The sequence below is a fragment of the Etheostoma spectabile genome, unplaced genomic scaffold, assembly GCF_008692095.1.
Source record: "Etheostoma spectabile isolate EspeVRDwgs_2016 unplaced genomic scaffold, UIUC_Espe_1.0 scaffold00003242, whole genome shotgun sequence".
Classification (NCBI taxonomy): domain Eukaryota; kingdom Metazoa; phylum Chordata; class Actinopteri; order Perciformes; family Percidae; genus Etheostoma; species Etheostoma spectabile.
This window is the reverse complement of record NW_022603012.1, coordinates 129,359-145,870: the sequence shown is the minus strand read 5'-3', so window position 1 is coordinate 145,870 and position 16,512 is coordinate 129,359. Positions and strand designations below refer to the sequence as shown.

The 16,512-nt window shown below is 39.7% G+C and overlaps 1 protein-coding gene across 6 annotated transcripts in view; it reads left to right on the top strand.

Moving 5' to 3' along the window:
* abca2 (ATP-binding cassette, sub-family A (ABC1), member 2) overlaps nt 1-16,512 on the top strand; it is a gene marked incomplete at its 3' end in the record, with an annotated part of 152,895 nt that overhangs the window by 9,810 nt on the left and 126,573 nt on the right. For 2 of the 6 annotated variants that reach the window (XM_032507550.1, XM_032507548.1), the window contains 5 exon segments: nt 700-793; nt 6,085-6,087; nt 8,598-8,709; nt 10,701-10,852; nt 12,452-12,573. In XM_032507550.1, coding sequence (XP_032363441.1) covers nt 700-793; nt 6,085-6,087; nt 8,598-8,709; nt 10,701-10,852; nt 12,452-12,573 — 483 coding nt within the window. 6 annotated transcript variants of the gene reach the window in all.

Here is a 16,512-nt window from a genome sequence, read left to right as displayed (position 1 = left end):
ATGAATTATTTATAGTTACATTTAGAAATGCACCGAGGTTAGAGAAGCACAATAGTGGCCCAACGTTGCAGTATCGTATATATAGTATTGTGTAATAGCTCAGATGTGTTTCATCAGATTTCTGCTCATGTTTACAACTTTGTGCACATTCAAAATATAACTCCTCCCATCTCTGTTGTCCGAGATTTGGAGAAATACAATTTTTTTCTGACAACAATGCTAAAGCCAGTATTTTCTCCTTTTGAAATTTCAGTTCCGCGACAAAATGTCTGTTTGTGTTTGGCCTGTGTTTTGGTATCAACTGCCCAGTTTGACAGCCAGGCCGGGTTGCCAGATTTACCTGTTAAAACGTAAACCCAGCGTGCTACAACTGTAACGTTAGTAGAGCCATGGAAGCCTCAAACAAACAAACAGGATCAATGGAGATTTATATCCAACCTAAAAAACCTCAGTGTTTTAACAGTTACATGACAAAAGACATAACAAACCCTGGGTAAATATTGGAGATTTATTTGAAAGATGGAGACAAATTAGAGTAAAAGGATGCTAATTTTCTTCTGAACAGGTAAGCAATAGCTTCAGGCTAATTTATCACGGTTAAAAGGGACAGGCATTTTATATAATAAAAGGCTTTGGCCAGGTTTTTGATTGGAAATGCAGCACAAACAGTCATGTTAATTGTGTCCTTTTCTTCTCCAGTGGGTGCTGGCATTTGAGATCTTCATCCCACTGGTCCTCTTCTTCATCCTCTTGGGTCTGAGGCAGAAGAAGCCAGCAATTTCTGTCAAGGAAGGTAGGCAGACATAGTAAAACATGGATGAAAACAGCAGGAGTATTGTCTTATTATATAAAATGTACTGTATTTTAAAATGATTTCAAATTGTGCTTGCCCTCATTTACTAAAAGACCACAAAGATTTTGCATCAATAAACCGGAAGAAAGATGCCACAAATGTTAGGTCTCATGGGATATGTATTTTCAAGCTTTTGTATTTTTATTTGTGATATTTTCTGTTAATTTAAATATCTAGATTCTAGACCACACGTGTGTTTTGATTTAAAAAGGTTTTCATTTTTTTTCATTTTATAGAAAGAAGGACAAACGAAAAACTATACAAATCTGTAAATTAAAAACCAAATATCAAAATAGTCCAGCCAGACTTATTTTGATGCAACAATGTGAACATTAACGGGAATTTATCACAGCATGAAAGTGAAAGCAGTGCTCTGTTTTTTAAATGTGAAAATGCAATAAAAATACATCCATCCATTCATCCTTCCATCTCCGTCCGCTTATGCGGTATCGGGTCACGAGGGCAGCAGCTCCAGCAGGGGACCCCAAACTTCCCTTTCCCGAGCCACATTAACCAACTCCGACTGGGGGATCCCGAGGTGTTCCCAGACCAGGTTGGAGATATAATCCCTCTACCTAGTCCTGGGTCTTCCCGAGGCCTCCTCCCAGCTGGATGTGCCTGGAAGGGAGGGGCCCAGGGGGCATCCTTACCAGATGCCCAAATCAACTCAACTGGCTCTTTTCGACGCAAAGGAGCAGCGGTTCTACCGGGTGACTGAGCTTCTCACCCTATCTCTAAGGGAGATGCCAGCCACCCTCCTGAGGAAACCCACTTTGGCCTCTTGTACCCGGATCTCAGTCTTTCGGTCATGACCCAGCCTTTATGACCATAGGTGAGGGTAGGAACAAAAATTGACCGGTAGATTGAGAGCTTTGCCTTCTGGCTCAGCTCTCTTTTCGTCACAACAGTGCGATAAATTGAATGTAGTACTGCACCCGCTGCGCTGATTCTCCAACCGATCTCCCTCTCTATTGTCCCCTCACTTGTGAACAAGACCCCAAGGTATTTAAACTCCTTAACTTGGGGTAAGAACTCATTCCCTATCTGAAGAAGGCACTCCATCGGTTTCCTACTGAGAACCATGGTCTAAGATTTAGAGAGGTGCTGATACTCATCCCAGCCACTTCACACTTGGCTGCGAACCGATCCAGTGAGTGCTGAAGGTCACAGGCCAATGATGCCATCAAGACCACATCATCTGCAAAAAGCAGCGATGAGATCCCTAGCCCACCAAACTGCAACCCCTCCCCACCCCAAATGCGCCTCAACATCCTGTCCATAAATATTACAAACAGGATTGGTGACAAAGCGCAGCCTTGGCGGAGGCCAACCCTCACCTGGAACGAGTCGGACTTACTGCAGAGAACCCGGACACAGCTCTCAATTTGGTCATACAGAGAGATGGCCCTGAGAAGGGATCCTCTCACCCAATACTCCAGCAGCACCTCCCACTATATCTCCCAGGGGACCCGATCATACGCCTTCACCAGATATACAAAACATATGTAGCATATTCCCAGGCTCCATCCAGGATCTTTGTGAGAGTGAAGATTGGATCTGTTGTTCCACGGCCAGAACGGAATCCGCATTGTTCCTCTTCAAACCGAGGTTTTACTATCGGCACAACCCTCCTTTCCAGCACCTTGGAGTGGACTTTACCAGGGAGGCTGAGAAGCGTGATACCCCTGTAATTGGCACACACCCTCGGGTCCCCCTTTGTGAAGATGGGAACCACCACCCCGGTCTGCCACTCCCTAGGCACTGTTCCAGACCTCCACGCAATGTTGAAGACAAGACAGCCCCTCCACACCCAGAGCTTTCAGCATTTCTGGACGGATCTCATCAATCCCTGGGGCTTTGCCACTTTGGAGTTGTTTGACTACCTCAACGACTTCCACCAGGGAAATTGACGACAATCCCCCATCATCCTCCAACTCTGCCTCTACCATAGAGGGCCGGGCTCCATGGCAAACCCGGCCACCAGGCGCTCGCTGACGAGCCCTCCGTCTGGGTCTGGCTCCAGATGGGGGCCCCAACCTTCCTCCAGCCAGGGTCACTCCATCTCCCTGTTGGTGCTTCATACGGGGTTTTGAACCATTCTTTGTCTGGCCCCTCACCTGAGACCACATTGCCATGGGAGACCCTACCAGGAGCACAAAGCTCCCGACAGCACAGCCCTCAGGTTCATAGGGACACGCAAACCTCTCCACCATGATAAGGTGATGGTTCCCGGATAGGCAATACAAATATATTCCCTTAAATCAATGAATAATAGTGGTAAATAATCATGTTCTCATTATTGTTAAAAAATAATCGGGCAGAACATTAAAGGTTAATTTCATAAAGGTACATCTTATTTGTCATATTATGTTAAGTATTTAGTTGTACAATGTAGAGATATTTTAAATATGTGACAAATTAAAATGTCTATATTTTTAATGCCTAATTAACCTAATTTGTCTAAAATTGATTCTACCGTACATGGTGAGGGGGTTGCCGTTGACAGGACTGGTCCAGATCCCTGCAAGGACCTGGGACAAATGAATGCAGCTACTTCCAACACTAGGTGTCGCTATAGCAGAAAAAATGCATTTGGCCTTATAACTTCCAAATTGTACATTGCACATTAAAAATACACATATCCACGCTTTCCCTAAATTCTCTTCAATCTCCTAATATTGGCCATGCCTATTTCCGCGAAGATTTTTATGCGTAAAAAATTGGGATTTATTGCTACAAGTACAACAAATTTCCTGATTTGTCAAAGTGGGCGTGGCCTATGGGACACAGGTTTGGATTCACCACTTACTAATGTGAGCAACTTCAAATTGATTCTTAAAGATGATCTTAAAATCTTAAAATGATTCTTGGACCGCACATACCCAAGATTACACATATGTACAACTAGGTGGCGCTTCTATGTCCTCCTGACCGAAAGTTATCAAAAGATTTTTGCTATGTTAGACTTAGCGCATTTCACGACTAAACAAATTTTTGTAGCTAGCCAGAAAACACAAACTTTAGCATATCTTAGCCAAATTAAAAGGTATCAGAACAAAACTTGGTATGATTGACATCCCACTCCAAAGCGCTGTACCAAATTTTGTGAAAATCGGCCATTAGGGGGCGCTATAATGAACATAGACACGTTTTGGCAAAAAACTCAATGCATTTAAATAGGAAATTTGCAATTGCAATATCTCTACTGCAGTAAATGCCATCATCACAAAACCTGAAATTGTTTGACATGCCAATCTGAGGCTTTGCACACGATTTGGTGATGATCGGTCTTCTGTAATTGAGATAGAACTATTTTGGCCTTTTACTCAATGAATGGGAAATCGCTATTGCAAATCACCACAGACCCTACTTTTTGTACTGTTTGTAATTTCCTGACATTTGCCTCGCCTCTGGCGTTCTTTGGGTTCTGCTTTTGCGTGCTAATCTTTCGCAGGGTTGCTTTCATGACACTCACTCTTTCCACTGCCTCATTTGAATAAACCTCACAACTGTTTGTTCCTCTCATTTCACCTGTAAACCATGCATTCTGCACTGGGCTCCAAAATACTACACAGACAGGAATTTCAAGGTCAGAATCTCCAAGGTATCTCCAATACTGATGGTTACAAGAAAGTTATGAGAAAAAGATTAAATCCATGCAGCTGTTTGGATGGAGAAGGAGGGGAGGGTTGACGGGATGGATGGTGTAGGACTGCACAGGTAAACTGGTGTTAGAATGATGTCTTCTGTCCTTCTTCCATGTTATCTTTCATTGTGTTTTAAATATAGAAAGTGAACACTAATGCTAATTCAAGTTTGCCTAGATCTAACTGCATTCATGAAGAGATTATGTAGTTCTGCAGTATGGCCATGCATTTGAAATAGGAAAATGCATACTTTTGCTAATCTGCTGCTTTTTTAAATATGTGATATTCCTCTGACTGTAACATATAGATATATTGATAGATAATTGATTGATTTACAGCAGCAACGTATCAGATACACAGAACACATTTAGAATTTACATGAAATAATTGGATGCAATATACTGTACATGAAATAATAAATAGGATACAATACAAGAACAAATATTTGAAATATATACAAGTTGGGAATACAAATGTACAATTACTTAACATTACTTAAAAGATGTAAATGAACACATTGTGCAAGTTGCACGTTGTGCAGTTGTGATGTCTATAAGTCTTATCTAACACTCCTTTCCTGTAGCGGTCCATGCGACAATGAAGCTGTTGGAGCTTCTTAGAGAAGCTGCTCCTCTGTTGGACCAGTGTGGGGTGGAGAGGGGGGTCGGGGTTATCCATGATAGATAACAGTTTGTTCAGTGCCCTCCTTTCCACCACAGCTTCAAATGTCTCCTGTTTGCAGCCAATCATGTAGCCAGCCTTCCTGATCAGTTTGTTCAGTCTGTTTGTGTCACTGGCTCCGATGCTGCTGCCCCAGCAGATGGTGGAGGAGAACAGAGCGCTGGCCACAACAGACTGGTAGAACATCTCAAACATTCTACTGCACGAGTTGAAGGATCTCAGCTTCCTCAGGAAAAAGAGTCTGCTCATCCCCTTCTTGTAAACAGCAGTGCTGTTGGTTTTCCGGTTCAGCCTGCTGTCGATGTTGACACCCAGGCATCTATACTCCTCAACCATGTCCACGTCTCTTCCCAGGATGCAAAGGGGCTACGGAGCCATTCCCTTCCTCATGAAGTTAATCACTATCTCTCCTGTCTTATCCACATTCAGCAGCAGGTGGTTCTTACCCAAACACTCCACAAAGTCATCCACCAGCGCTCTGTACTCTCTCTCCTGTCCATCTCTTAATTGACATTGACAAAAGTCATTTCAACACAGATGTTCTAAGTGACCATTAAAAAAAAATGCACTTCAAGACCAAAAAGTGACTAAAAACTAACAAAAAACACATACACATTAGGAGCTGCTGCAACAAGCTACCAAACAATACAGTTCCATCTTGCCAAAGTAGTTGGGAAAGATTTGTGTCCTTTATTCACCTTTTAATGTGTTACGCTGTCCTTGAGTTGATTTTATTCTTTTTAGTTCTCAGTGCACCATTGTAGCACCCAATTTTTTTATGCTCTTTGTCTTGGTTGTTTTATTTCACCTTTGTTTTGTTTTGCTGTTCTTTCTTTCTCTCTTTCTGGCTGTTTGTTTGTTTCCTGTGCGTGATGCATGTTCTCAATGTGTTGGATGGACCAGTGTGTAAGTTTTATTATCACTAAATTTCATCCTCACACCTGATCCTGACTGACATGATACATTAATTAATCTGTTAGTTAACACTTAACCTGGGTGTTAATCCTGTTTTGTGGTTGTGTTTCTCTGTTTGTATGCATATAAACTATATGTTCTCCTAACCCTGATCATGAAAGTCCTGCAGACACCTACTGTAGCCCGAACTTCCACAGAAGAGGTTTGGAATATTTTGCTAGGGGATTACATTTCTGTCTTTCTGTTGTCTGTCTGCGGCCAGATTTTGTAAATGTAAAAGATACAGTCACAAAACTTTACAGGTGTGTAGTAGAAATCAAAATAAAAGCAGAGTTCTAGGAAATGGGTGTGCTCCGAGCAAGGGTGCTGGAAGTAGGACCGTAAAAAGTAGGGAAGGGGCCTGAGTCCTGGATGACTCTAATTTCCTGATGTTAAACTCAGACAAAACTGAAGTTATTGTACTTGGCCACAAACATCTCTGCAGCTCGTTAGCTAAGGATATCCTGTAGGTACTCTGGATGGCATTGATCTTTGATCTGAATTGAACCATGAATACACAAATAAAACAAACTGCCTTTTTTCACCTGCGTATTTTTGCAAAAATGGCACATTGTGTCTCAAAAGATGAGCAGAGGGCCCTTACTAGTCCATGCATTTGTTACTTTAAGGCTGGATAATTACTTATCATCACTTTGCTCCAAAAAATCCCTTAAGAATCTCCAATTGATCCAGAATGCTGTAGCATGTCATGAGAGAAACAAGGAAGAAGAAATAATATTTCTCCTGTATTATCCATACAGTGGATTTTGTGCTTAACCCTGTCCCTCTATAACTTGATTCTGACGTGTTTAACATCTTGACTTGGTGACGTACTGTATATTCGCAGCTTGCTGGTCAGAGAGGACAGATGTCAATGAACTGAAATTAACAACTTCAAATTAACATTTCCCAGTAACCCTCAGACCCTTTACCAGTATATGGTGTTGAACTTGGCAATTGATTACTTAGACCCTTTTTATTGCTAAAACACCTCTGTGTTACTCAACCATGTTTGAAATACTGTGTAGGAAGCCTAAACCCAAATCTGGGTTTGGACTGACTAAAGACAGTCTCTAACTTTAATGCTCTCTTCAGTCATTCTGAGGTTTGCTGGAGTATAAGGGCAGTTTTAGTTTCTATTCTAGGATCAAATTCACGAGCCTTCTTTTACTGTACTTAATTGCCGAAGTTTACTAACTTTACTATGTTAAAAAAGAGCGATATACAAGGGATGTAAATAAAAGTCCAAAAATAACCAAAACAAACAAAGTCCATTAAACAGATATTCTCACATAATTAAAATAATGAGATGGGAGAGTTTAATTTCTCCTGAGAATTAATCAATTTCTAAATTGACAACCTGGCTTTGTTTTCTCTCCCTTGAGACCCTTGTTCTTTTGTTCTGCATATTCTCCCGAATTGTTGGAGGTTGTCAGATACACAGTTTTAGGTGTTTAATTATTATGCACTCTTTTAACAACAGGGCTCTGTATTGTACCGGCTAATGAGAACATTTGAAAAATAAATTAAGAAATAATTGCACATTAAGCATAGTTCTACATAGCATAAAATGGTTACTTTGACAAACCTGTTTGGGCAATTCTTCTGTCAGTATTAGTATGAGCAAGATCTCTGCAGTCGGCAGTGGCGAAACAAGCTACAATGTGCGTTAAAGGGCAATTGTTCAGCTTGTATTTACCTTCACAAAAGTGCTTGTTTTTCCGCTGACAATATTATAGAAAGGATTTCTAAGGAGGTTAACCCACTGTTAAAGAGTAAAATCCTTTTTTAAACATAAAAACATCCGCAAAATTGTGCTCGCCAAACCCACCAGACTCCATTTAATTACACAGTCATTTTAGCATCGTAAAATACACTTTATTCAAAGTCGACCAAAACTAAATAAAACTATAAAAAGCCGTTTTTAGTAGTTTTTCCACTTTTCCAACCATCACAACTCTAGTGTTTATATCAACCAAAACTAGTTTCACCGAGGAATGTACCGGATACACCTTTACAGACAAGCTTCAGCAGTAACCGTAAAAACATTGGGGTTTTAGTTTAAGCAAGAGTTTAAGTTTCTTTTTTGACCTAGTTGAGAGTGTGTCCAGCCAGCATTTATAGACAGATGTGGAAAAATATCCTGGGCCATTTTTGTGCAACAAAATGATAAAATGCCTGTGTGATCAGCATTGACATATGGGAGCCTCTCTGGCCATTTGCTGCTGTGCTGCCCTTAAGGTGGCTGACATCGGTCAACTTTTTTCCTTTCCTTCTAACACAGAATGTCTCCCTCTGCTTCATCCTCATTGTACTGTTTGGTCCTCCTTTTTTTCTACTTCTGTATCCTCTATATTTCCTTGCCATCCACCTGCATACCTCTGTTACATTCTTTTCCTTTTTCTGGAGTTTTGCCTTTTCTTTTTGTCCCTCCTACTCCATTATTTCTCCCTCGTGTCCAGCCTTTTACAGTGCATCCCCACTCACCTCGGCTGGCATTATTCCCATCATGCAGTCGCTGTGCCCAGATGGACAAAGAGATGAATTTGGTTTCCTTCAGTACAAGAACTCCACGTGAGTATATTTTATCAGCACTCACTTATCCGTGTCATAACTTGTTTTTATAGCAGTTATTTGTCTTGAGTGATCTGTTTATTTCTTTGTTCCATTACTTCTGTGAGAACACTGAGATCGGACTAAGGCAGTGACTTTGGCTTTGCATGAAAAAACACAGCCCTTTAATTCATTTTGATAAAGCCAGTCCAGCCAACACATAGGATACTGCCAAAAAAAATGCAGGATTGTTTTGCAAAAAAGTTGAACCAGTAACACCGGAAACACAAATCGGCAAAGTGCTGCAATGACCAATCAAAGACACACAAGCGCACATTCGTAAATTACATTGTAATGTGAACGCATATTTCTACTGTTTATATTGTGATCGTTGTGTTGCCAACATTGCAGAAAAGGACAAAATGAGAAGAAGACAACAAGAGACATTCAGTTAGATTAGATTAGATTGTACTTTATTCATCCCACAGCGGGGAAATTTCCTCGTTAGAGCAGCAGCATTTTCTACAATAAGAGCAAAAACAAACAAAGTCACAAGTAAACACAAAAACAAGCAAACAGCAAACAGTGACCAGAAGATATGGCTGAATGTAAGTGACATAAAATAAACATTTCGTAAAGTGCGGTTGCAATGGTACAGAAAAACAATATTGCAGTGTAAGTGAGTGACGTTAAATTAAATTAAGTTGATTATGTAATTAAAATAGTTTAGCAAAAGTAGGTAACCATAAATAATAATGAAAAAGTAAGTACTTGTAACTGAAAAAAATATATAAATACAGATAGTAAAAATATCCAGAGTGTGTGGAGTAAATGAAACACAGGAACAGAAACTACAACATTATCAGGTAGTGCAGGTGTTGTAGAGTCTGACAGCGGCCGGGGTGAATGACCTGCGGTACCTCTCCTTCCTACACCGTGGGTGTGTCAGTCTGCTGCTGAAGGAGCTGCTCAGGGACCCCACAGTGTCATGTAGGGGGTGAGAGGTGTTGTCCATGATGGATGTCAGCTTAGCTAACATCCTTCTCTCCCCCACTTTCTCTACGGGGTCCAGAGGACAGTCCAGGACAGAGCTCACTCTCCTGATAAGTCTATTGAGTCTGCTCCTGTCCCGGTCAGAGCTTCCCCCCCTCCAGCAGACCACAGCATAAAGGATGGCAGAGGCCACCACAGAGTCATAAAAAGTCCTGAGGAGAGTCCTGCACACTCCAAAGGACCTGAGTCTCCTCAGCAGATGGATCCTACTCTGGCCCTTCTTGACTTAGTTGATTCAGTTGATTACATTAAAGACATTAAAGTCGCATGCTTGATGTACATCATGATTTATTTGTCTGTTACATTGCATTTAGGTTTTAACAAAACACAAATCTTTCTACCTTAGTGGACAAAAATCTTTTTGCAATATTTTGACTTTTTGTCAGAATTTCCATAAATGGAAAACACACTTACAGATAAAACACAACCCACAACATTCCAAAAAAGAAACATGCCCACAACAAGCGGGTGTATCTCCACCTGACAAGGCAAAAATTTGCTTCAGCTGCCACTGCAACATTGAAGTGCTACTTCTACTTGACTCGCTTCTACTCTGCCAGCTGACTGTAGGCGTTCACTCAAAAATAAAACAACCAGATTTTGCCACAATCCTCCTCAGCAAATTATATTGTGGCTGTTGAACTTAAAAAATAAACTGTTTTCCTCTCTGCTGCTGTGAATTGTTCTCCTCCGCCCTATTCACCTCCAGTGCCCAAGGTTCCTTCCACTGAGCTCATCACAAGTCTTGCTCCCCATTCCGTCACACAGATCTTCATGCAACTCTCTTCACCTCTTCCCCTCCACCAGTGTCTTTATTTCTTTATATAAAAAAGGATTAACCAAAAATACCTTGAGGAACCTTGACTTTGCCAAGTCATTTTTAAAGAAAATTACTAACAATAGGAAGTTTGGTCTAACGTGTTTTAACTGGGTTTTATCAATAAATCTCCTTCTGTTAGTGTGACCCAGCTGCTGGAGCGGATCAGTGAAGTGGTTGAACAGAACCGCCTCTTCACGTCTGAACGGCCTGGTCTGGGTCATGAGCTTGAGACCCTGCAGCAGCACCTAGAGAGTCTCAGCTCGACCCCTTTACCCCCGGACTACAACACCGGTAAATATCTCACATATAGCCATGCTTAGACAGATGTGTTGGTATGATGACTAACTCTTATAGGTTCCTGTCACCTAATGATGTGAGAAGAAGACCTACTTTATAAACCCGAACAAGAAATTAATTTATTTTCTCTCTGTCATTATACACATTACACACACACACAAGTCTGAAATACACACAAATGCAAACAAGACATAAGCAAATTCATTTGATGGAGCGATGTTAGAGCGAGGGGGCTGCCAATGGGCAGGCGCCTTGAGCAGTTAGGGTTTTTCTACCTTGCCCAAAGGCACCTCGACAGTGCCCAGTAAGGGACCTGACACCTCTTCAGCTACTAGATAGATAGATACTTCATTCATCCCAAAGGAAATTTTACTAGTCCACACTTACGCAAACCACAGCATAAACCAAAACAACTGCAAGTCGTGTGGGCTTCATGATTCACTTGGGATCAAAATATAACAGGCGCAAAGATTATTGAGAGCATAATTGTACTATAACACAAATATGTACTGTTTTTTGTTTTTTTAATATACTCTTCTTTCTTTTCATTTTTTGTTAAAGTGTTTTATTGGTACGCAGGTATTTTTTAATTGTACACATTTTTAAAAGTGACAGCAGAAATAATTGTACACAGTATTTAGACTAAAAAGAATAAAACAGTGTAGTTTGACATATGTAGCTACATGTAGTGCAAAAGTGTGACAAGAGGTTGTGTGACAAGAGGACAACACAAATAATACATAGGTAAATTACACAACATTTATGTATTTTAATGCACTGATGTATAAATGTAGAGTTATAAAAAAAATACTTAAATAATGTAGTTGAATTAAATAAATATTAAATAACATGAACATCAATCTCAATTTTCTCTTTTAATCCCCCAATTAAGGGCATAGGAAAATTTATATCCTACCCTGTCATGAAAGAAGATTTTATCAAATATTAAATCTTTAAATCTATGGCTTCCATATATATTCATACACTTCAATCTGATCATTCTGAGTGTATTTTCACATCTTTTTACATTGAACTGAGCAGATCTGCGAGCCTCATCAAAAGATAGGTTCACTTTTTTTCAGATAAGTCTTAAACAACAATACTCACATGCCCATATGTGCACTGTAATAGTTATTGTTCTAGTTAGTTTGGAATTGTCTTCTTCTGCATACTAGCCATTAGAAGAGCCCTTCCTTAAGTGACTTCAAATAATAAATTGGGGACAAACTCCCCAGTCCTCATTAGCTCTCACTATTCCAATGAAAACATTTTGGCAGGTTCTTTGCTGTATCAAAAATGATCTTTTAAAATCGAATAATTCCACATTAGTTTTATAATATTTGATATGCTAAAAAAAATACTGCCCCAAAAGACTAAATCTTAGAACAAAGTAGTCAATTACTATGAAGTCTGCCTGACACTTAATCATAAAATTACACTCCTCAGGGAAACTGTGTTCTGTAAATCAGAGGACTGTTTGATGTACCAGTCCCCACACATTCTTACACATGTTCATTTCATTAGGAAAGCTTTTAAATAATGTGTGTGTGTGTGTTTGTGTGTGTGTGTGTGTGTGTGTGTGTGTGTGTGTAGGCTTTACGCTGGCCGGTGTGTTGAAGAACCAGTCGGTTTTCCAGCAGTTCCTGGTTAAGAACCTTTCCCTGTCCAATTCTACAACCAGCCTGCTGCTCAACAGTCCAGTCAACCTCAGAGAGGTGATGTCTTCAATTTGGATGGTTATCATCATTGTAGTTTCCCCTTGCTGGATTAATAATGTATACATTATTATTATTATGATTATTAGAGGTCCAAGCCTGAGGACCCTGCAAGGACCTGCAAATTCCACTGAGTTGTGAAATTAGGTGAATTGTTGCGTCAATTGTTTGCACTATAGAAAAATAGGCCCTATAACTCCCAAACCGTACATCGCACATTCAATGACCAAATATCCTTGTATTCCTTGGATGTAAATCTCCTGATCAAGGCCATTTCCATTTCCACCTTGACTTTTATGTGTGAAAAATTGTGAGTTATTGAAAACCTACTTTGACAAACTCCTCCTAGAACGTGCAACCGATCTGCATTAAACTTGGCACCTAGCATCTCTTGACCGACCTGATACAGAGTTATAGGGTAATAATTTACGCACAAACAAAATTGTGCGTCTATGAAAACAACAACTTTGCCATATCTTGACCAAAATAAATGCTATCAACGCAAAACTTTAGATGTTTACCATGTTTGTTTGCAATGACCCTCTGGAGTACACCCACACATTTTACAAAAATTGGCCACTAGGGAGCGTTACAAGTACAACAAGTTTATATCTCATGAATGGCTCATCTGATTTTTACGAAATTTGGAGGGTACCATCTAGGGCCACTCCTGAGGCCGCCCCTACAGTGGGGCACTGATTGGTCAAAGTTGGCGTTACCTATGGGACCCAGGTTTAGATTAATCATTTACACTAAAACAAACAACTTTAAATTTATGGGGTAGATGTTCAATGGGTCATGGACCTCACCTACCAAAAATTACACATGTGGACCACTAGGTGGCGCTTTAATGTTGTCTTTTTGCCTTTAACTCCCACATTACACACCGCACATTACAAAACCTTACATCCATGTTTTCCTTGAATCAAGTTGAATCACGCCCATTTCTGCTACTTTTTTGAACTAAGCCATGCAACCGATCTGCACAAAACCTGGGACACAGCATCTCCAGATGGACCTGACCAAAAGTTATGGAAAGAATGTTGCTACATTAAATTATGCGCATTTGACGACCAAACTAATTTTCATAGCTAGCTACCAACACGTATCATATCATACCTTGGCCAAGTTAAATGTTATCAGCATAGAACATGAGATCATTGTACTGCAGACGTAGCGGCTCATGTTTGCGCAAGGAGGCTTGGACCCTGTCATCATTACTGCTTGCAGTTCTAGTTATTATTATTATTATTATTATTATTATTATTAGTAGTATAATTATTATAAAGACCAAGAACACTGAACCCACTTGTGTTTAATCCAAGATTTTATTGTAATGGCTGGGAGGATACAGTATTTTATAAAGTTGACTACTCTGAAGCACACAGTTCACTGTTATAGGCTCTGATAAAAACCCTCCCTTTGTCGATACTAATTTTTTAGCTTATATTGCCATTTCAAATTATGAGTTTAGGAACAATATTGTACATTATATCCTTCATGCCAAAGCCTTTAGAACCATCAGCCCTGATTGACACGTCACCACCCAAACTCAGTGGGGTCAGGCAGGACATGTTGTAGGCAAGATCTAGTACCAACCATGACCAAACAGAATACCATACAAGTTGTATCAGAACTGTCCAACAGGGCTGAAGCTCTTATGGATCCTCATGCCTAAACCAAGAAGAGCATCCTATCTGAATGGCAAAGGAAAGTCACAGTTTATAACCAATTCAGGAAGGATTGCCACCTACTTTATAAAGAACAGCTACTGTATATTGACACCTTGAAGAGAAAACTCCTCTGCTCACAGTTAGGATACACCTTTCTATGCTAACGTCCTTACGTTAGCTCACTCACATAATTGTTTAAACTAAAGGTAGCTTTCAACCTGCATTCCCTGTCTCTCTACAAAATTAAAATATGAACACAATCCGTATGGAATAAACACCCATCATATATCAATATACATGATGAATAGTGAATCTGGCTAAACATAAAAGAAAAGTGAATATATACTGAACAAAATTATAAATGCAACACTTTTGTTTTTGCCCCCATTTTTCATGAGCTGAACACAAAGATCTAAGACTTTTTCTATGCATGTAAAAGGCTCATTTCTCTCCAATATTGTTCACAAATCTGTCTAAATTTGTGTTAGTGAGCACTTCTCCTTTGCCAAGATAATAAATCCACCTCACAGGTGTAGCATATCAAGATGCTGATTAGACAACATGATTATTGCATAGGTGTGTCTTAGGCTGGCCAAAATAAATGGCCGCTCTAAAAGTTGCGGTTTTTTACTGTTTTGGAGGGGACCGGGAGGGGTCCAAAAACCTGTCAGTATCTGTTGTTATGGTTAGGGTTATGGTTCAGCTGTGAAGATCCACAAGGATTACAAAATAATCCGTGCAGCAGTAATAGCAGGCTGCTGTCTGAAAGAAACTCTTACATACATCTGTCCCAGGGAGAGAAGAAACGTATACATCCACTACAAACTCAAAAGTGATGTAAAGACAAAATGCTCATTACAGTACAAATATTTGTCAGAAAAAGGCTGTTAACATGCTTGAAATGTTCTCTGTAGTTTCAGTACTGAGTCAGAGCTGAAAGAGGATAATTTTAAATATATGTACATATTCAGTGATGGCATTCAGCTGACATTGTAGATAAATTAACTTAGAATGCCTAAATTAATCAACACTATACTGTACAAGCATTAAGCGGTTATGGGTCAGAGGTCACTGCACCCTGGAACATCATAGACTCAAACATTTTATATATGAATGCTCTTTTTTTAATTTTACAATTGAAGTCATTAATGAAGAATTAACAGGAAATGTGTGTTTCTGTAAATACATATACAATGATATTCTTATCTTTATTTCCACTCCACTATACAGTACGTATCAAGGGCTCGATTTTGGTGCAAGCTTGTGGCACAAAGTGCAGCTCTGGACTGACAAATTATCATTGTCTTGGGACACACTGGAGTCATTTTCCTTGTGCCAAACAATGGCGCACTGCAATCTTGGCGCCAAGAATGATCATGTTTTGCACTGAGCTCCAAAGGACTGTCTTGCTCCAAAGTCCTGTGTTCTAAAATATTTGATCATTTTATTTGGCGAAGGCCCACCAGCACAGACCTCTTTAAGATTGCACAAAACCTTTATTTTTTTGTGATAAACAACTTTTATTTATTTCTAAATCTACACACAAAATATGCAATTTGCAACATTAAAATATGAAAATGTCCCCTCTAGACTTTCAATCTGATAAACCGTTTGTGAGCCCACTTTTGGATTAATGGCACCCCTTCATTCCTCCATGCTCTTAAAAGAATCTGTCTGGCTTTCATTAAACTAGTTTGGACCCAACTTCTTATGTGCTTATCTATCCTGTTTAGAATCTCCTAGAACAAATAATATTGGGCTGAATGGAATCTGGGTTTCTGCAAGCCGACATAGGTTTTCCCCGTCCAAAATTTCTGGACCTTATCACAGGACTATAGACAGAGATGGAAAGTAACAAAGTACAAATACTTTGTTTCTGTACTCAAGTAGATTTTTCAGATATTTTTTTTACTCCTTACATTTTAACACGAACATCGGTACTTTCTACTCCTTACTTTTTACAAAATTGACTTGTTACTTTAGTTTTGTACAAAAGGTTGTCTATCAGGTGTGATTGTGACTGCATGTAGGAGAATAGCGCGGACACGCACCTTATACCGCGAGCAGGCGTTCACGGCAAACAGAGAAAATAGTGAGAGAAAAGAAAAAGAAACTAGCTGAAACTAGCCTGTTGTTTTATTGGTCTATAGTTCTGGCAAATTTTAAAAGTTAGCTTGTTTGTGTTCTTTACCTGGGTTTATTGTTATTATATGATTCCTATGCATTGTTTATGGTAGCCTTTACAATGTTATTTATTTCTTTTATT